Here is a 20,805-nt window from a genome sequence, read left to right on the forward strand (position 1 = left end):
TGCATTAACAGGGCTTGCTCAACAAGCAGGAAGGAAAAGGAAAGCAGTCTGCTTTTCTCCAATATCCAGGAATCAGCAGAGAGGCTGTTGCTGGGGTTCACAGACTCATAGAATGGTTTGGGTTGGAATGGACCTCAAAGCTCATCCAGTTCCAAGCCCCTGCCATGGGCAGGGACACCTTCCACTAGACCAGGTTGCTTCGAGCCTCATCTAACTTGGTGTGAATGCCAGGTTTTCCCATTTTTCCTGTGAGTCCTGCATGTGAGAGTGGCAGCTCAGCCCATGGGCTGTTCATCTGGTGCTAAACTGGATAGGAGCTGGGCCAGCTCCAGCAAGCCTGGGGTGTCCCGGGGTCATCAGCTGCCCTTTGGGGAAAGCCATGTATCTATCTACCCAGAAGCTGGGATGCACCGGTGCGTGTCACTGCTTCCATAGCATAAATGGAAAAGTAAAGCCCAGCAGCAGAGTGATGTGCTGCCCTGTGCAGCCAGGACTTGGGCTCTGTGCCAGAGCTGCTGCTCCAGAGCATCATCCCAACTGGACAACAGTGGAAATGCTGCAGCTGCTGTGTGGGAAAACTTGCTTTTGTGGTGCTTCGGGTTCACGGCTCCCACTGCCCTGCAGGCTTTGGGTTTTTTGAGACAAGCTATTAATTTATCTGGTGTCACAGCCTCCTCTTTCTCCCCCAGCTGTGGTGTAGAGCAGAGGTTTCCAGATGCTCTGCTCTCACACAGCCTTTGATATAGGATTCACCCTTTGCTCCCCCAAGAACAAAAGGGCAGGACAAAAAGGTATTATGAGATAAACCAAAAATGTCCTGTAGGAAGATTGATCTGCCATTGCTTAATCTGTAGCAAAGTCGGCCTACAGCTGGTTGCTGCTGGCAAACCCCATTATCCCGCTCCATGCCACGGGTACGAGCTCTGTTACAGGGATCCTCCCGACCTCAAATGGAAAAGACCTGGAGAAGCAATTGTTAAAATGAGCTTTCCACCTAATGCAACCCCATGGTTTGATTTTTCTTAAATAAAGCTGGCCATTTTAGCCCTCCAGGCATCTGACAATTTAGAATGTTTTATTAAGGGTCAGATTTTAAATATTAAAGACATCTTCTGGCGTTGAGGAGTACAAAGCAAGCCCTGTTGGCATTCCTTCAGTGTACTTCATTCAGCAGCAGCGTTTGGCCATCATCTGCCCGCTCACAAATTCCTTCAAATACAGCACAAAATTAATTCTTGGGAGACTGACTCCAGAAAGTGTGCTGCTTGCTGCTGGGAGAAGCGTGTACTTCAGGATAGTCATGTGTTTATGTCCTTGCTGGAACTCGGGCTGCCAGTATTGACCAACAAAGCAGGAGCTGGGACAGAGCTACATGATGCAGCATTTAGTCACTTCGACCCTACAGCGAATGGCTGGGCTGGACCTGGGCTTGACAGCAACCCTGGGCTGGGAGCAAGTAGTTCAGGCTCTGAGCAAATAACAATAAATAGTCCTTTGTGGATAGACTTAACTATATGAAATAAACAACAACAAAGAGTGCTCAGGTCATACCTGCCCTTGCTTATAACAGAGGTTGACGGCCTGGATCAGTGATTGGGGCTGCATTGTTTAGTAAGATTTAAAGAGCTGCCTGACTAGTTGCATTTGCATTGACTAAGAGTTTTCCAGCCATTGTTTTAAGTTCATAACCTGTTCTGTGCTCAGGTGAATTATGATCTGAGGAAAATGTAACAATAGATGACCACAGAAACATCCAGCCCAGAACAAAAACCTGGCTGCTCGTGGCTTGGTAACTACTGGAAATAATACGTTAGTTTTCAGCATGTTAGACCTGCCATTGCAATAGGTCAGGGAGGGACAAGGCCATCCCTGTATGTGTTACCAGTGAAATGGGAGTGTGAATCACCCGTAGGAATACAAAGGCTTTACTGGAAAGTTGGGAAAACTCTGCTGAGGTAAGACCTATCCAAGGCTTAATCTAGGGAATCACAGACCAGCAAACCGCTGTCCTGCTGCTACAGGACCTAAGTAGCCTGTCCACTTTCTCAGTGTCTGATGCCATGAAACTCCCGGTTAAAACAGGTTTGTGGAAGGTGGGGTTTCTGAACAAAGCAGTTGTCTGTCTTTAAGTCCATGTTGTTAAATGTTGATAAATGTTGATAAATGCAACAGTGTTGATGCAAAGTACTGGGATTCACCAAGGCATTCCACTGTGTATTGTGTGACATTTGGATTTGAAATTAGCATTAAATGGAATAAATAAGGCATAGATTTGATGGCAATATTAGATAAGGCAGGCACTGGTCTTTGAAGTTTGTTTAATGAGCTGGTTGTTAATGGGAAGATGGAAATTACTGAGAGCACTTCCAGCAGGAACCTAAGGAGCTGATGATTCATTCATCATTTAATATTGTTGACTCTAATCTAGCCAATAATATGTAACTTCTGTCCCGGTAAAGTACGCAGATGACACAACGTCTGCTTGTGTGTAAGAAGAGTCTCCTCACTGAGGAAACTTTGCTGTGGCTGGCTTACTACAGATTTATGTCTTGAGCTTGTCTGACTGTCAAGTCTGAGAGCTATTCACTCATAACCAGGTTTTTCCTGTGGCTATAGCATCAAGAAGGCACCTTCCCATGGGGATTCCCTCATGCCTTCAAAGCAGACATCTAATGTGGCTACAGAAACACTTTCAGGGTCCTTTCCTATTGCGCGGCTGCTTGTGTAATGACACATGTAAGAAATGAGTCAGCCTTGAGACTCCTCTCTGCCAAAAGGTTGGATCAGTCAGGTAGTGCTGGGTTATGAAGGGAGATGACCACACAGTTGCAGAGGGGCAAGTTTCACTGCTCCTGGCAGTGAAAAGCCACCATGGCAGAGATGGGCACAGCAGGCTGATGCTTGAGCATGGCACCCCCTTTCCATGCCTCCTCATCCCAAAGGATGTGAGAGGCTCACAGCACCTCAAAGAAGGGTTACAGAAATGATGCAGGAGATTGTAAACATGGTTTATGGGGGTTCTTAATGGGCTTTAAAAACTCAGCATGTTACATTTGACAAAAGGAAGGTCAAGAAGCAGTTCACTGTTGTGCACAGGTAGTTGCAGCTCATCAGGGGCTCAACATGCTTGAGTAGCTATATGGTGGTCAAACTCAACCTGGAAGAAAAGCATTAATGAAGGCACTTGGGCACTGAGCCATCCTTCCAGGGATGATGTGGATGAGGTTACATTGCAGGGACGTAATGCGGGAAGCAGGGGTGGCTTACCTCAAGACAAAGGGATCATGATAACTGTGGGCTGCTATTCTTTCCTGTTCTTGAATTTCCTGACAAGCCCTTCTGATCTTGATACCTGCACACTTACTGTACACTTTATGCATACAGGTCTTTGTTAAGGAATTACACTCCGGGAGTTTAGCCTAAGAAGTTCACGAAGGACATCGCCATGGATGGATTCAGAGTAGTGGGATGCTTCTTTTGCATGTGCTCCAGAAGCCATCTTCCACCTTTACCATAGCAAGAGCTAGAAGGATTTGCTTTCTGTCTAGGAAAGGAGAATTAAAACCAGAATAATCTACACTTAACTATTCTAGAAGGAGTCAGCAACAGGCCAAGCATTTTCGGTTTATGTTTGCATAGTTACAGCTCCTTCTGGCAGCCTGTGTGATTTGTGCGGTTTGTTAACAAAACTTTGGAGCCTTACACTTGGGGGTGAAATTATTCCAGCTGATTCCTGGGAGGCTCCATGTGGTGGGTGCAGGGCTGGAGTGCAAGGCAGGGTTCCTGTGCTCATCAGGCCTCCCTCAGGAAGAACAGTCCCCCACACCAGTGCTTGTCCATATGTCCCTTCCCAGCTCCTCTTGCCCAAGTTTGCCCTGAATGCTTCCCAGAGCAGGGAAGGAGCACCCCAAAGCTCCAGCTCATCTCAGGAACATGCACTACCATGGGATTGATTATTGGCCTCAAGCCTTGCACAAACTCCTGAAACCAGGTGGGTTGCCCTTACACATGAGGAAGCTCTGTCTGCTTCCCACGGCTGGCAGGCACTAGCCCTACAGACTTGGCAGTAAGCTGCTGCCATCAGAGGCACTGTTGTGGTATAATCAGGTGCAGAATAGTTTTGAGCAGCAGCTAACTATGCCCTGGTTTTCTTTGCAGGAGAGAGTTCTCTGAGCTGCTGGAGAAGTTCGGCTCCCAGAGCAACACAGGCTCAGCACGGAGCTCACCGATCCTGCACGGCAGTAGTGAGTAGCTCAGGATGCCTTTGGGGGGAAACCAAAAGCCCCTCTTGCTGCTGAGACAGTTTTCCTTTGTCCAGTATTATATTGCAGGAGCGGTGATTGGATTTGTGTAGGTGTTTGGGTGGAGGTTGGAGGAAGAGAAGTCCTGTAACTGCTTGCCAGATCCCCACGCTCTGCTTAATTGATGTGCTGGGCAGGTTAACCCATCAGCACCCGCCTCTGCAGGTGTAGCTTTCTGCTATGGATTTCAAGGCATTTCAGCAATCATTCATTCAATAATTATTATGTTTTCATTTGCAAAAGGGAAATGTTCAGTGAGATAAATGAGGTCAACCCAAGCAAGATGCCAGGGCATCAAATCATGTGTGCATAGGGAAAGAAGCCATCCCTCTGGCTCAGCATCCTTCCCTTATACGTAGGGCTGGCAGAGGGGTGACAGGCCCAACTGGAATTGTGCTGAGGCAGCTCCAAGTTTCTTCTCCATGAGCAATAAACTGAGGTCTTCAAATATCATGTGATTTATCCCAAAAGGCTGGGAAAATGGTGTCAGCTCTCACTGCTGGAGTATGGAAGGAGGGTGATCCTGGAGTATTTGTGTTCCCTGCACTGACTCTGGCTTTGCTGTTCAGGTCGGTACCTGGAAAGCACATCCTCGGGCTCCTCCTCGCGCTCCCAGAGCCCACTGCTGCTGAGCCCTGCCAATTCCCATGGCCCTTTCATCGGGAACCCGGCACATCCCCTGAACGCACAGTATGTATGGGTCACACAGGGCAGGCCCTGCAAACCTGTCCCTTGGTCAGTCATGAAGATCATAGAATCATAAGAATGGAAGAGATCTTAAGGCTCATCCAGTTCCAACCCCCTGCCACGGGCAGGGACACCTTCCACTAGACCAGGTTGCTCCAAGCCCCGTCCAACCTGGCCTTGAACACTGCCAGGGATGGGGCAGCCACAGCTTCTCCGGGCAACTTGTGCCAGCGCCTCAGCACCCTCACAGGGAAGAACTTCTGCCTAAGAGCTCATCTCAATCTCCCCTCTGTCAGGTTAAAGCCATTCCCCCTTGGCCTGTCCCTACAGGCCCTTGTCCAAAGCCCCTCTCCAGGTTTCTTGTAGCCCCTTTATGCACTGGAAAGCTGCTCTAAGGTCTCCCCAGAGCTGACACTGTCTTAGAGGTAGATCCAGTAAATAATCTCAGTGCTTGAAGAACTGCTTTGTCCATCCTTATGCCCTCTATGTGATCGTATCACCACAATGGCAAGGAGACTACAGCATCTTCTAGAAGTCCTTGTTGCGGTGGCATCTTGGCTCCCCCTGGGAAGCCTGTGCCCAAGAACTGAAATCTTCCCTGTTGAGGCAGTCAATATGGCTGCAATATGGTTAACCATGCAACTGCTCCCCTTCCTCTCCTCTGACACCCAGGGGGAAGCTGTAACTTACAGCCCACTGAGGGGATCCTGCACAGCACCTTTATCGACCATGTTGTGAGCAGAGTATTTCTCAGCTCAAAGCTTCCTGTGTTTGAGTGTTTCTGTGAGGCCAGTGGTGCCTTCAGAAGGTGTTTTAGGAGCTTGTTTTCTATTGCCCTGCTTCCAGCACGTTGACATCATGCAACAAAAGCACCAGCGCTGCCCTCTTGATGCAAATGCTCTGACACCCTTTGTTTTGGTGTCAACAGTGGCTGCCTACAGACACTGCATCCTTTTGTCTGCAGAGCATCTCCTGGAGCATGTGTTTTCATGTGGTCATCTGTCCCTTTCATATTTCACAGGGTCAGAGGTTGGGACAAGCAGAGCTTGTTTGTCTCACCTCCGAATGCTTGGGGTTGCCCTCCTCAAGAGGGACAGCTCGAAGGCTGTTAACAGTTGTGGAATTGGGACCAGTCGTCCCCAGCGTTTGCAGCTTCCCTTCTTTTGCCAGCATAAACAGGCCAAGTTGCTAGTAAAGAGAATCAGCCCTCACTGCAGAACCAGTAAATCCTCTTGCTAAATACCAGCTTATTAGGGATTTGCAGAGGACAAATATTTGGCACCAGAGGTTTAAGCTGTTTGCGTGAAGTGAGAGACCCTTACACAGGAGAGACCAGCTCATCTGCTTGGCAGCTGGTTTGGACAAGTGAGACATCCTTGCTCTGCTGTTAACCCACTCCAGGCTGTGATATAGGCTGGAGTGGATCTGGTTTGGTGGCCTCCTCACTCAGCTGCTGTTCTGCTCGTCTCCATGGCACTGCCAGTCCCCCATTGGTATTCTCCTGGGAGCAGCAAGAGCCATTTGAAATCCCAGACCACTGATAGCTGCTGAGCAAGGTCAGCCACAGAGACGTCATGTTGGCCATGGGTCTCTTCATGCATGTGGCTGCCATTCCTTCTACTCACCACAGGTTGTTCCCAGGCTGTGGCCTCCCATCATGGTGTCATCTGAAGTCCCATCACCCCATGGAGCAACAGGACTCAGATATGATTCAGTCTTGCCCGAGATAGTATCTGATACTTTGATTTTAAAGAAGGGGTTTAGGCTAAATTTTGTGGTATTGTTTTCCTAAAATATTTCTTAGAGCAATGTTTTTTCATCAGACTAAGCTGCATGCTGCATGAATACAGTCCCTTTCCCCATCAAAGCCTTTGCCAGGGGCCCACTGCCAGTCTGGGGGTGCTCTGTCACTAGGGTGTCTGACCACTGGGGACGGCATTGCTGTGAGCATGGGGCGGTGATGCACTGGTGTCACTGTGAGGCATGGGATGCACATCAGTAGCTATCGTTGTGTCTCAAGTTATCAGATAACACAGGGAGGACCAGAAACTGCAGCCTGTTTGGTGAGTGCCTGCTATGGAAATAAACTGAGAGAGAGAAAAGCCAGCTGCCCCCAGCCCATGAGGAGGAAAAGGCTTGCTGATCCCACCAAATCCTTCCCCAAAACCTCCCTGTTGCAATGCTGTCCATCAGTGCATGTCTGGTCTGTGAAAATTCTGCTCCCACAAACACTCACTGCAACCCCTAAACCTCCCTCCTGGCACAGAGCTGCCTGATGTGGCCTGCTCTTGGTGGCTGGTTGGGTCCTGTCTAGCAGGCAGCTCTTGGAGGGTAGGATTCAACATTGGTGCTCCATCTGCAGCACATCTGTGACGGGGCAAGTCATCTCTACCACTGCCAACAAAGTCAATCACAGGAGGTGGGTATTTGCTGTAAAGATGCTTAAGGGCTCATTTCTTAAGGCATCTTCTGAGATTTTGAGTCTAAACCACAGGTAAGACATAGTGTATCCTGAGCTTCAATTTAACCTTTGCTAAGGGCTGGTTAATAGCTGGCCCATCTGTAAATTGGCATCTGGTGATTTAGCTGGATTCAGACAATAACCACATTGATCCTTTGTATCCTTTTGCCTATAAAACCCCAGGCTGCCAAATATATTCGTGTTAAAACTTTAGTTTCTTCTCTCTTTATTTGCTAAATACAAACAAGTATTCCCCAGCATTTGGGATTATGCGTACCAGTCATCTTCATAAAGCTGCACAATGTCTGCTGAGAAATGGGAGTCCTCACCTCCTCTTCCCATGGTTGGTTGGAAGAAATGATTCAGAGGTAGGAAAAGTTGGGAGAAGTTAGAAGGCTCATGCATGGAAAGAATCGCAGGCAGTTTGTTCAGTGACATGGGAAAATAAACCAGATCACCTGGAATCACCTGCTAACATCTTTCCCTTGCAGCTACTCCACTGAATCAGGAATCCAGAGCATTTCTATAGCAAACTCCTCGGGCTTAGGGCTGACGATCAGTGGTGGGTCCAACAGGCCTGATGGCCCCATGATTTATGTTCAAGAGCTTCTGCCAGATGGTGACTGTTACAAGGTAAGGTAGCGTGGAGACCCTTGGTGACTTTGCAAACAGGGGCCTCTCCTAGAGGCTGTAGCTGTTCTGAAGCAGTTTTTCTACAAATAGACGAATAATGTGTTGCATGGACTAATGATGATTTGCGTTGCAGGAGAAGGCTTTGGGCAGAGAGACATTCCTTCCCAATGCTGTGACTTTCTCCCTCTTTGTTTAGGATGGTCGTCTCCGACCTGGTGACCAACTGATCGCTATCAATAAAGATTCTTTGGTGGGCAGCACATATGAAGAGGCCAGAAAAACAATTGCAAAAGCCAAATTAAGGTGAGCATATTTCCTGTCATCATCATGGTGCTGTTGGGTCTTGGGCAGAAACTCTTCATTTTATACCAATGTTTGGCTTTAAGAAGCATGAGGCTTGTTACCCTTAATTGATGCTTCAACCCTTCACAAGGGCCTGTAGGAACAGGACAAGGGGGAATGGCTTTAACCTGACAGAGGGGAGACTGAGATGAGCTCTTAGGCAGAAGTTCTTCCCTGTGAGGGTGCTGAGGCACTGGCACAGGTTGCCCAGAGAAGCTGTGGCTGCCCCATCCCTGGCAGTGTTCAAGGCCAGGTTGGACAGGGCTTAGAGCAACCTGGTCTAGTGGAAGGTGTCCCTGCCCGTGGCAGGGGGTTGGAACTGGATGAGCTTTAAAGTCCTTTTCAACCCAAACCCATCTGGTATTCCATGGTCCTGCTAGGTGGTCATATGAGGAAATTTTGAGTGCATGGATCTTCCTGAAGTGTAATCCACATCTTCCCAATGTTCTTGTCCTCATGAATATACCCTATCACTGCCCAGCAGAGTTCTGCAACAGAACTGAAGCTCAAACAAGCAACACAGTGAGTGAAGATCCAGCTACACTGGTGCAGGCTACGCAGGCTTAAGTGAGATTATCTTGGAGAAATTACCACAGGCATGGAAGTTCTGCAAACTTGTGCTTTGTCTTTTCTTGTTGTTAAAATGTTCTGTACTTGTTGTTTGTTTAAGACATGAAGGAAGCACAGAAGTGGCCTTTATTCCTGGAAGGGGACGGTTACATCCTGGACTGTCAGTTCATAACAACATCCCATTGCCATCTCCAAAGGCTGTGGGAAATGGTTTGAGTTCCTGCAGGCTGAAGGTCCATGTGAGGTCCCCAGAGGTAGGTTGATGTTCATCTTTAAGACTTATCTTACAGACATCAGTCTGTGATCTTTCTTTGATCAGAAAACTCTTCTTTAGGGACTCCATGGCAGTCCTTCCAGATGGTGGGAAGTCTGTAATGCTTATGTATGTAGCCCTGGTTTACAGCCAGGTATTTTAAATCTGAAATATTGTTTCTTCTGTCTTGAATTTGAGACATCTGTGGAGGTAATGAAAGGAGTTTCATCTCCAGAGCCTGCATTCAGACCTGCTTCAGAAGTCTCAGGTTTTAAAAACACAAACCCCTTCTGTGGATAGGAACCTGCATCTCATCCAACACCAGTCATAGAGCTGGAAGGGATCTCTGGAGTCGGTTTGATCTAGTCTCCTACGCAAAGGCAGGAACAACTTCCTACCCAAAGGCAGGAAACACTCCTTATTCTCCTCTGATGAGGATGAATCTGCAGCATTCCTAAGCAGCTCAGTTCTGTTCTTCACTAGTCTAATGATAAACCAGGCTAATTCTTCCCATGAACCCCTGCTCTGTATTTGTGTTTGCAGAACCAAGTATTCGAGCTGTGCGTGGCTATGCATTTGTCACCCCTCTCCTGGACTGATGCTATTCCAGGTGTCTCTTCTGCCCTCTTTCACATAAGCTTCCGTTAGCAAAGGCCATCAGGGTGTTCCCTCCATACAAGCATCATTCATAAACCATCTCTCTTTCCAGATCCTATGGAGGCACAGACTGGCAGGAATGTCATACTCATACTGCCTTTGGGTGTAACAGGCTGGAGACATGCTCATGAAAGTCAGCCTTAGCCCACGTTTGTGTAGCTGGGTGATGTAGTTAGCTCCTTCACTGGCAGAAGGTTGCGCTTGTGTAAAGTTGTGCACCTATATGAAATTACACTGCCAGCTGGAATTCAATTGCTCCTTTCCTCCTTTTGCTGCTGAAAGATGGAACTTTTAATGAGATCTGGGCTTCCACACTATGGAAAGTGTGCTCCGGCACCCTTACTATCTGCCTGTATGTCCTCAGCACTCGTCCTGTGCTCCTCTCAGCATCTATGATGTTCTGTGCATCTTATGATGCATCTGTGGATGCTCTGTCTCGGTGGTGCTCAGCATATCCTACCCTCTGACTATTTTTCCAGCCATGACTTGGCTACTTAAGAAAGGCTCTGCATTGGGCTCAGCTTCCTGCCATGCTCACTGTGATAACTATGTGTTTTGGGGCAAATGATAAACTGACTGTGGTCAGACTCAGGACCTCACTGGTAGGTTGGATGCAGAGCTTGAGGGAGAACTTCCATGGAAAAACCATACAAGGTTAAATGCACCCTCAGCTGTCAGTCACAATTCCAGTTTGGCCCATCTGCACAAGAGATGTATATGTGGGGCTTTTGCTCTTTATAGGACAGATGGGTTCCTCTCTCTCAAACACATCTATCTTCTGCTTTTATTTATCGCAGCAGATTCTGCTTAGCAACTGTTCGTGCTGTTTTCTCTTGTTTTTCTAGAACAGACATGAAAATCATTTTCCTGTGCCTTCTTTGTCACCAGACATTTGCCCGCCAGAGCTTACTGTGTCAGGTAAGAGCCCTGCTGAACTGTTTCTTTTGTGTAGGTGACAAGCACAGCCTTGGTTCCTCAGCGTTGAGGAGGATGGAATTAATTCTCATCAGTGTTTATTCTGCTGTAGTGGAATCTAAAGCGGTGATAATGACCCTCAGCCTGCTGGGAGAGAGGGAAGGCGGCAGCTTGGCTTTCTTAATGGGTAGTAATTATGTTAATGTTTGTCCATAGGTAGCAAAATTCTCTACTAAGGCCTAAGAGGTCTCAGGTATTCGTAGGAAACAACTTCTCCCATTCCCAGCCTGTGTTTCAGTTGCAGCAGTGTCTTTGGCCATGTGCAAAGATCATGTCAGACCTGCACGCAGCAGGTCTCCTTGCAGGCTGGGAATGGTGGTCCTTTGGGACACAGTTTTAAAAAGTCAACTAATGAGAGTTGTGCTGTACACAGAGACCCGGGGCATTATGCAGTCTATGATGTCAACAAGAGGGGGTGAACTCAAATCATCATGTAGCTTCACAGGTCTCATAGAAATCAGAGGAAACCTCAATAACTGCCATGGTCCACTGTCAAGGGAGATGACCTCCAATAAGATACTCCATATTCCTATAATACGAAGGTTACTCCTGACACAAAGAAAAGACGGGCTTTCCCTAATGAATCCCTAGCAAGTACTACCATCATTCTCATGATTCAAGTTTGCCAGCCCTTCCTTCCCCATGCATTGCCAAGGCACTGGCCCTGCTTGCCAATCCCTGTGCCATGTTGTAATTCCCATCTGGAAGGCTGAGAGCAAGATTGCAAGGTAAATTGTGTTTAGTCTACACATGGGATTAGCAGGAGAGACAGGGAGCAGACAGTGCTGGCTTGGGTGTGCATCAGTGCTCTGCTCCCAGGGATGCCTGTCTCAACTTGGGCAAGCTCAGCAGGCTTCATGCTTCCATGCTGCTCACTGCAAAGACCCTGGGACTGCCCTTGGTCTGTCCTCCCTGCCCCGAGCATCCTGCAGCCTTGATTTCAAGTAGGTTCTCAGGTGGCCACCACTGACAGCCAGAGGTCCCAGGGATGGGGAGTAAACCCTGGGTCATGTAGAGAATCCAGCAAATAGCAATGACCTGATCGCTTCCTGACTTAGCCAGGGGATTTTATAACACACAGGTTTTTGAGGAGGCTTTGTGTCAGTGTTGTCATCCATGAGACCAAACAACTGGCTTTGAAAGAGCAGTAGCCAGGCTTGGAGCTTGGGCCAGTGACTGCCGCTCTCTCTGTGCCTGATGGCTGCCCTGGGTATCTCCATATCCAGAGCTGGCAGGAAAGCCACGTGGAGCTAATCCTGATTAGCCATGCGTCAAAGGGTAACAGCTCTGCCCTTGAACCTGGACAGTAAAGTGTTGGTGGCTGCTCTAGCAAGCCCATTTATTACCTCTTGCTGCTTCCCAGCTGCTGGCGTGAGCAGGGCGGATGAATACCTGGATTAGGAGGATTACACTTGTGCAGCACCTCCCCTGCCTCTTGCTGCCTTCTCCTTATGCCTGGTCCCTGCCTGATGGGCAGGAGGGGCTCAGGAGAAGAGGTGTTCATTGGCAATCCGGGGCTTCCTGTGATGTTAACCGAATCCCAAGCAGGTGAAAGAAATTGCTCCCTCAGCACATCACGTGCTACTGGCATGAGAAGGAATTTTGTCACCGAGCAGGGCTGACAGCTAGAGTGTGAGCAGGGCTGCACCCTTCTGGAGTCTGGGAGCTCTGGAGCAGGTAATGCCTTCTGCAGCCCTTTTCCCAGGGAATGTCACAGTTTTCCTTATAGACAATAGTTAATCATAATGGGAAAGGTGGAGTTCTCTTCAGGGAGGGAGGAGCACAACTGGCAGGCCATGGCAGCAGGGCTTGCACTCTGGACCATTCCAGCTGTGAAGGCAGTGCTGGTAATGATGATCTCAGGGCAGCTTTTCACCAGCAAAAGCAGGTGCCATTTCTGCCTCTTTCTCCCTCTGCCTCTGCCTCATAAAGCATGTGGCTCCTTCTACCCAAAACCACTTTCCTGCCCAACTGAGGGTGCAAGGCTTTCTGCAGTCTTGGGGAAAGGAAAAGTCTTGCACCAGTGTTTTTCTGCCCTGCTTTAAATCCATTGACTCCCTTTTCCATGGATGTTGTGAAAGCCAAGGCTGCGTTTTCCAATCTTTTATCTTCCAATACCTAAAGGAGCTACAAGAAAGCTGGAGAGGGGCTTTGGACAAGGGCCAAATTCCAAAGCAATTCCAAAGGGGAATGGCTTTAACCTGACAGAGGGGAGATTGAGATGAGCTCTTAGGCAGAAGTTCTTCCCTGTGAAGGTGCTGAGGCACTGGCACAGGTTGCCCAGAGAAGCTGTGGCTGCCCCATCCCTGGCAGTGTTCAAGGCCAGGTTGGATGGGGCTTGGAGCAACCTGGTCTAGTGGAAGGTGTCCCTGCTCGTGGCAGGGGGTTGGAACTGGATGAGCTTTAAAGTCCCTTCCAACCTAAACCAGTCTGGGATTCTATGTTTTTATACAATGTTCCGTTTCAGTTCTGTTTAATCAATCAAAGAAGGCAAAATCGGGCAGGTTGTTGGTTGTTTTTTTTAATTTCACCATAACTCCAAACTCCACAAAAATTTGTGATTGGACATTTTCAAAGTGCTATTTTTTCATGCCTAGGTCCGTGGATGGAATGTCCCATTTCAAACCTTGCAGAAGCCCAGTTTCAGCAAGGGTTTGCCTCAGTATACCATCTTTTCAACAGTGCCCTAGCTCAGCCTTCCAGGACTGGATTTAGTAAATCCTGGTCTTTGATTTTTGGCTTTCTGCACACACTTTATATTTCATGCAGCAAGACTTCTCAGCTGTGCTTTGCAGGTGCCTTTTTCCTCTACCCAACCACTCCTTCATGAACTTTATACTTGCTTTTTCAGCACCTGCTTCAGCATCTAATCACAAAGCAGGTTCAGGCATCAAACCAAAAGTAGCACTGGATCCTCATATCCGGCTCAAGGACGGGAAACTGGAGCTGGTAAGTGGAATGGGCCTCTCTCCCCAAAGTGAGATCTCCTCTCAACCCTCTCCCAAGGTATGCTATGCAGAAGATAATCCACTGGTGTGATACCTCCTTGCTTCCAGCTGCCAACACAACAAGCTTAAGGTGAATGGCCTCTTTGGATAGATATTGTGTGAAAGAACTGATCTAGACCTTTCAGCTTTGATTCTTGGACCAATGTCACACTCAGGCATGTGACAACCAGGCCAGGGGGGTCACTGTGTTGCTTATTTTTTGGAGAGACTAAAAAATGCAAACCTGAATAGGTATAGTTGAAGAGCCCCAGCCTGCCTGTTTGCAACGAGTAAAGCTATAGCACTTGATCAGTGTTCTCACCTACACACACATCATCCTCCACCAAACTGCCTGCTCCAGTCTAATTCCCATTCACCTCTTTGGGATACCAACCAGGCTGTGCTGGAAACAGCAATAGTGATGTGGGGTGCAGAGCCATTGTCCAGCCTCTGAAGGTAAAAAGGGAGAAGAGGGTGTATTAAAGCATCCCAGCTGTGTCTGAAGGGGAATTTAAGCACACTTTGTTTACTCTTGGCAACTTCCCAATGCTCCAGGGAGCTCCAGAAGTCTCCTCCTGGCAGTGGCACCTCCCTTAGACATAACGCATTTGACTCAGGGCTGTAGGTGTAGGCAGCTGCCCTCCAAGCTTGCTGCTGTCGCTGCTGGGGTGACCTCGGGCAGCCCAGTGTAGGCAAGGGAAGGCTGAAATACGGGATATGTCACCGAGGATCCAACCAGAACCGCTGCTCTTTTCATCACTGTATAGAAAATCCATCCCATGGACACCATCAAAGTGGAGGGATTGGAGCTGCCCATTGCTCACCGAGACCCCAGTGAAGGGCAGAGTGTCCCTGGGGGGGCATCCATGCCCCTACCCTGGTTTTCGGGTGCATTTTTCCCCCTCTGGGTACTGCCGGAATTTGAAGAGCCCTTGCGCAGGGCCCGGAGACTGTGAAGGGGACCCGATGCCACGAGCATCTGCTGCCACCCGACGGCAGCCGTAGCGCTCGCCCTTCCACTGCTCCCGGGAAGGCAGCTCACAACCAGGAGCTTCTCTTTTAAGCCCGCATTATTCTCCCAAAGCAGGATTTAGGACTGCGTTTTCGCAGCGACCTCTGCTCGTCACGGGTATAAACGCAGCTCCTCTCTGGGGGGAGGAGTGGGGACTCTCGGCTTCCCCTTTTAAAAGCCAGTGTTACGAGTGGGCAGTGATGGCAGGGTCAAGACACGCACAGCAATGCACCAGCACAACCTGAGATGGTTTTGGGGTGGCCCAAGCCAGGTACCAACATCAGCACCCCAAATCCCAGCACCCTGCAGCACCACTGCGCACAGGGGAGGTGGGCAGGTGGCAGCCCATGAACAGGGACAGGTCCCGTGGGCTTGCTGGTGATAGGAATATGCACAAGGATTCACCGCCAGCCCCTTCCCATGGGACCGTGCTAGGCCATATGTGTGCAGGAACTGTGTGTGCAGCCTGGGACAGGCAAGTGTTTAACTCTGGCTCTTTCCCAGAGTCTGCTGAGCTTGACTTTGTCTTTTTAAAGCTTTTACTTGCTGCTGCCAGCAAAGTGGGGTTTGCACAGGTTTATCTGCTTCTGTGTGGTGCCCTGGGGTTGAACAGATAATACCAGTAAAAGACAGAGCATCGGGCATAATGAGAGAGCAAAGGATGCAGTGGAGAAGCAAAGTGTTTGAATGTCTCCTGTTGCCACGGGAAATACTCTGCGAATAGCTGTTATCTTCTCTGTCCCAAACACAATTCCTGGGCAGTAAGAGAAAGAGCAGAGGCTGAGCTCTTGGCAGCTGAGTCTTGTTACAGCTCTACCAGCTTTTGATAAAGTTCCTGACAGTCTGTTATAGCTGCAAATTTGATTGCAGTCTGTATAAAATGTTCTTGGAGGGATGTGAATGTATCCCTGTCTTTCAGGAACAGACATTTCTGTACACGTGTAGGAAGAGAGAGGCTGGAAATCTAGCCCAAGCCTGCTCCTTTGGGAGATGCTGCCTGAGAGACACTTCCAGCAGAAACCCAGCACCAAGTGTCTTCCCAGCACTTCCTTCAAAGAGTTGCTTTTCCAGTATTTTTCTTTTTAAAGGCTCCTTGTTTCTGCTCAAGGTTCTGCAGTATCTTGGTCTGGATGTGACCGAGGAGAAGAAGAGGCAATTACGTCAAAGCTTGACCACAGACTCGCAGGGGACAGTGGCCTATGGAGGTGAGCAAACAGCTCTGTGTGTGATGGGCTTTTCATTTCTGCATAGCTTTTCTGGCTGCTAGGAAAGGACAGAAGTATCTGCTGAAGGGTGGCAGGTAAGAGCCCTGCCTACATATTGATGTAGCCTCAAAACAGCTAAGAAAAGTCACTAATACAAAAGAAGGCATTTGGCAGAAGCATATGTAAAATCAGAATAAAAGAAAGCTGGGGCGAGAGCTCACTTTCCCTTAAACCCCAGCTTTCCTGGTGAGAGCTGGCCAGGGGACATGCAGAAGACAGAAGCCTGCTCTGGTTTCTGTGACGTGCTGGAGCTGATCTGGCCCACAGTGTCTGCTCCCTAGAAGTTTTTCCACAAAACATCAAAGCCCTCAGCATTGTCCCCACCAGGCAGAGCATCTTGGCTGGATGTTGTTGTGCTGAGTGAGCCATGGCATCTGGAATCACGCACCTCTCCCAAGAGCTAAGGGCTTTGTAGATGGTGGCAATAGAAATAAGGATGATTAGGGGTGTTCGGCAAATGTGCTGGCAGTAAAGGTGCTGCTCATGTGGAATGGCTCCAGCCCCTGGTGCAACCCAAGGGGTGAGGACTGAAGGGGCTGGGACCCAGTCCATCATGCAGCCCCTCATGCTCTACTTCCCTCCCTGTCAGGAAGCAAAATGAACCTGGATTTTCAGACTTGACAATGTGATACCTTTTCTAGGTGCTGAAGACATTGAGTTGGGGTTTTTTATGTTGTTTAAATAAGCAGCAAGAGAAATGCCAGCAGGCAGGAGGGTGTCTTTTGTCAGACAAATGTGGGTTTGGCTTAAAATATTAGAACTCTGAGGACCACAACATAAAAACTCTGCTGTGAAAACATCTGGAGTTTGGGGGCTTCAAAAGATTAAGTCTTTTTCAATTAGATAAGAAACAAGAGTCTGGTAAAGCATGTCAACAACTTAAGCTTGATGGGATGGCCCAAGAACCCACGAGTGTTAGAGAAGACTTTGGCAGTCGGTGGATATCCCCACAATCGGTGGCATTTTCTCCTACCACACTTTTAGCACTTTACTTTTAGCCTGGTAAAAACTGGTTCTTTCTTGCAGATCTTCTCCAAGCACTAAGGGATCTGATGCAGGAGGAGCTGGACGTGTCTGGTCTGGATTCCAGCTCCATGCTCTTCACGCAGCACGAAGTGGCCAGTTTACTGGATACGTCAGCTTTTCACTCTCTGGTCAGTCCAGCGCGCTTCTACACTGAATTTGTGAATCTTCCCTGTGAAATCCATGAAACTCTGAGATGGGAAAAGCTAAATTACGATTTTCTCACAGTTCTAGAGCTATAAAGAGAAAGCAGAAGTATGCATTGATCCTTTTGATTATAAGAAATGCTATAAAAGACCTCAAACTTCTAATTTTTAATAAGGAAATGATGATATATGTGGGATGATATGAAGGAAGCAGCCTGGCAGGGATGCAGAAGGAAAATTAGCTATACTCAATCAATACCAGCTAATTTCACCTGCTTCACAAAATGAAAGCTCACTGTAGCACAGCTATTCCTGCTATGTCAGGGATCAGAGAGTGAAATCCTGTGGGGTGCAAAAAATCCCCCACAGTTGAATTCTTTAATCTGCCTTTTGATCTGTTGCATAAAACTGCTGACTCCTTTTCAAAGTGATTCTGATTCATCCTTATTCTGGGTAAGGAAAGCAATATGACTGCCATAAAGCCCCATGCCTTTGGTAAAGCATAAGCAGTATGTAATGTCTGTCTCTCTGTCTTGTAGACCTTTGACTCTCTCAGCTGTAATGGCAATGAGGAGCTGGAGCAGCTGCAGCTGGAAATGATGGATCTGCGGCAAGAAGTCCGAAGGCTAAAGGTGGAGCCTCTCCTCTGAGCAAATTTCTTGGCTGGTGCCTTCTGCTGTAGCTCATTGTAGTTTATGTGAGGGTAATGGTGTAGCTCGACCCTCTCAAGAAGTCATTACCTCAAATTCTGTGCATTCCTCATTACAAAGGAGACTCACCCTCAGCTCTCCTTAACTGCCTCTTTCTCGCTCTCAACCTCAAATGAAAACTGATTTGTTCCTATCACTTGGAACAAAAGTGATTTGCACTGAAAGTATGCAGTCACTTTTTTTAGCAGTGAGTAAATGTGTTTAAAATGACACAAACATCTCACAAATACCTCAAGTCCTTGAATAACAGAAGCACATCCTCTAATCCTGACCCAGCTGCAGGTTGCTGGCATGGATGTTAAGCACCATGGCTGTGTCCAGGTGGATCTCTGCAGGCATGTCGCAGCCCAAAAAGCATTGTGTTGAGGAGAGTGCACATGACTGCTGCAGTAAAATATTAGTATAGGGGCTACAAGGCCAGGGCATCTTTTGGGAAAGTCCTATTGCTTGTTGTTTCTAATACAGTGAAAATATTTTCTGTAGTCTCTCCTGAAAGAGATGGAGAACAGCAAGAAGTTGGTGGAAGATGAGCTTCAGAGGCTGAACCAGGTTAGTGAAGAAGTTGATGGGGGGCCTTAGGGTGGTTTTGGTGGTTGGCAGCACGTGGTGTATTCATGACGACTTCTCACTGCTTCCAGAAAGCACTGGGGTTCCTCTCTGAGAACCGGACGCTGCACAGCAAGCTGCAGATGGCAGAGGTTGTGCAGAGACAGGCTCACAGTGCAGAGCAGGACTATGAGGAAGTGATCCACTTGCTGGAAGCTGAAATTGCAGAACTGAAGATGCAGTTGGCAGGGAAGAAAGCAAAACACGTCTCTGAAATACAGGTAATGCAACCCCTCAGCCTGGGAAAAAAACCCACAACCCTCCTGGATCCTTCTTGCGTAGGTTCTCCTCCTATTTATAAAGGAGAAAAGGAACATAGCACACACATCATTTGTTGCGTATGACCACAAGGCCAACATGGTCTCTAGCTCTGTGTTACAATCTGTATCATTTCCACTGTCCGTTCCAAAAGAATAGTGCTTTTCTGTCTGTAGCAAATGACATAAATCAGTGTTTCCAAAAGCCAAGGCTGAAGTGTCATCACCACCTTTCTCTTCTCCCTCTTGGTCACAGGAGGACATCCTGGAGCTGAAAAGACAGCTGTCCCTGGCTGACGGCCAGTTACGAAAATCAGAAGTCTCACGGAAGCGCCTGGAGATCTGCAATAGGAAACTGCTCCTGTTTGTGCAGGTGAAGTGCTGAACCGGTGCTGGTGGCATCACTGTGGCCTCTTACCTTAGGGGTGATTTTGCAAGTCCAAATAGCTTCCTGCTCCATAAGCAAGAGATAGTTATTTATTTTGTCTATCTCATCCTAAAAAGGCAGTGTCTGTTGGTTAGGAGAATTTAGGAAATGAACTCATATATCTCCATATACCCAAGAGCTGTGTACACGCCGTGGTGCAGGTTTTGCCTGGTGGCTCTGCTATCCCCAGCTCACCCCATCCCACCACAATGCTCCAGCTGAGGCTGTTGAAATCATGTTCTTTAACCTTCCCTTTATATAACTGATGGTTGCTTCTCTACACAACAAATGTGAACTTGCAAAGTGGGTTTGTTCTTCCAGTGGTTTTTTCCCTCCAGATTTCCTGCAAAATCTCACACGTAATTGCTTTAGTTCTTTAATCGACTCTTCTTCCACTTCACTACCTGTATTGGGAATACAAGCTTGTGTAATTAGTAATCTGGCCAGCATGGGAAGCACTATTCAGTATATTTGCTACATCTACTAGTAGGCTGTCCCAAGAGCTTTTGAAATCAATAGGAAACAGTGGAGCAAAAGGAAGTGTAGATGCTGTGTCCTGTGCTTCAGAGAACGAAGAATTAAGATGCCTCTGGACTGCAGCTGGTGCCCATGCGGTTTGGGGCTGGACTTTGGAAATGGATTTGACTTGGCCCCAGGGTCAAGCATCAACCACTGGAGCAAGATGTCTTCCTTTTCTATACATCCCTCAGCAGTGTTTTAGAGCTCACCGACCATGCATGGTAATGAGAGCTCACACGCGCAGGTACAGTCCAGAACCCAGGGATTGCTGGCAATGATGCTGAAGACTCACTGAAACACAGCCCACAAAATTGTTCTTTGGAAGAGTGTTTTTATATTGCATTTCATATATTTCAGTGTTGGTATTAAAATACATAATTCAGATGCGTCTGTATATTTGCATAGGCTGTGAATGTTGCCTGAGTTGCAAAAGGCCTTGAGATATTCGCTCCAAGGGCAATGAATAAGCAGAAGCTGATTACTTTCATATTCAATTTGATCACCACGAAAAGCCCATGGGGTTTGTTCTCAAGAATTATTCATTCCTACAAGTTTGAAACCTTTTTTTCTCTTTCTCTTTTTTTTTTGTTGCATGGCAGAACGTTCACAAGGTCTTGAGCGCAGCCCGTCATTTACCAGACGAGAAAAGGTAGGAGATGGCTTCTGGGAACCATGAACAGCAACGTGAAATATGTTTTCTGACCTTTCTCAGGGGAAGGTGATTCACACGTAACCTACCCAGAGTTTCTAAACATACTGTCGCTTTGGAAGTGAAACCCTGGCAGAAAGATGATCTGGAGGCTGCTGCTGGATTGGCACTTGGTGGGGGCTGGCCTCTGCTCAGGCTTTTTTTGGGAGTGAATAGATGAAACACTCCTCCAGTTAAGTTGCCCTTGTTACCAGAGGCCCTAAGCAGATTGCCTTAAAGAAGCTGAATTTTAACCCATCTGCTTTTCCTAATGTAAGCCAGGTTT

General features: G+C 47.9%; 1 protein-coding gene across 1 annotated transcript in view; it reads left to right on the forward strand.

Annotated features, from left to right (window-relative positions):
* The window catches only part of LOC308221809 (syntaxin-binding protein 4-like), a gene marked incomplete at both ends in the record, with an annotated part of 42,945 nt that overhangs the window by 19,196 nt on the left and 2,944 nt on the right, over positions 1 to 20,805 (forward strand). Inside the window, 14 exons of the mRNA XM_080619120.1 lie at positions 4,159 to 4,244; positions 4,871 to 4,991; positions 7,941 to 8,082; positions 8,279 to 8,385; positions 9,095 to 9,248; positions 10,750 to 10,822; positions 13,731 to 13,828; positions 15,987 to 16,083; positions 17,170 to 17,297; positions 17,852 to 17,944; positions 18,506 to 18,571; positions 18,661 to 18,849; positions 19,142 to 19,258; positions 20,431 to 20,480. Of these exons, the coding sequence (XP_080475246.1) occupies positions 4,159 to 4,244; positions 4,871 to 4,991; positions 7,941 to 8,082; positions 8,279 to 8,385; positions 9,095 to 9,248; positions 10,750 to 10,822; positions 13,731 to 13,828; positions 15,987 to 16,083; positions 17,170 to 17,297; positions 17,852 to 17,944; positions 18,506 to 18,571; positions 18,661 to 18,849; positions 19,142 to 19,258; positions 20,431 to 20,480 (1,521 nt within the window). The remainder of the gene's footprint in view (positions 1 to 4,158; positions 4,245 to 4,870; positions 4,992 to 7,940; positions 8,083 to 8,278; positions 8,386 to 9,094; positions 9,249 to 10,749; positions 10,823 to 13,730; positions 13,829 to 15,986; positions 16,084 to 17,169; positions 17,298 to 17,851; positions 17,945 to 18,505; positions 18,572 to 18,660; positions 18,850 to 19,141; positions 19,259 to 20,430; positions 20,481 to 20,805) is intronic.

Source organism: Psittacula echo (assembly GCF_963264785.1).
Source record: "Psittacula echo genome assembly, chromosome: 5".
Classification (NCBI taxonomy): Eukaryota; Metazoa; Chordata; class Aves; order Psittaciformes; family Psittacidae; genus Psittacula; species Psittacula echo.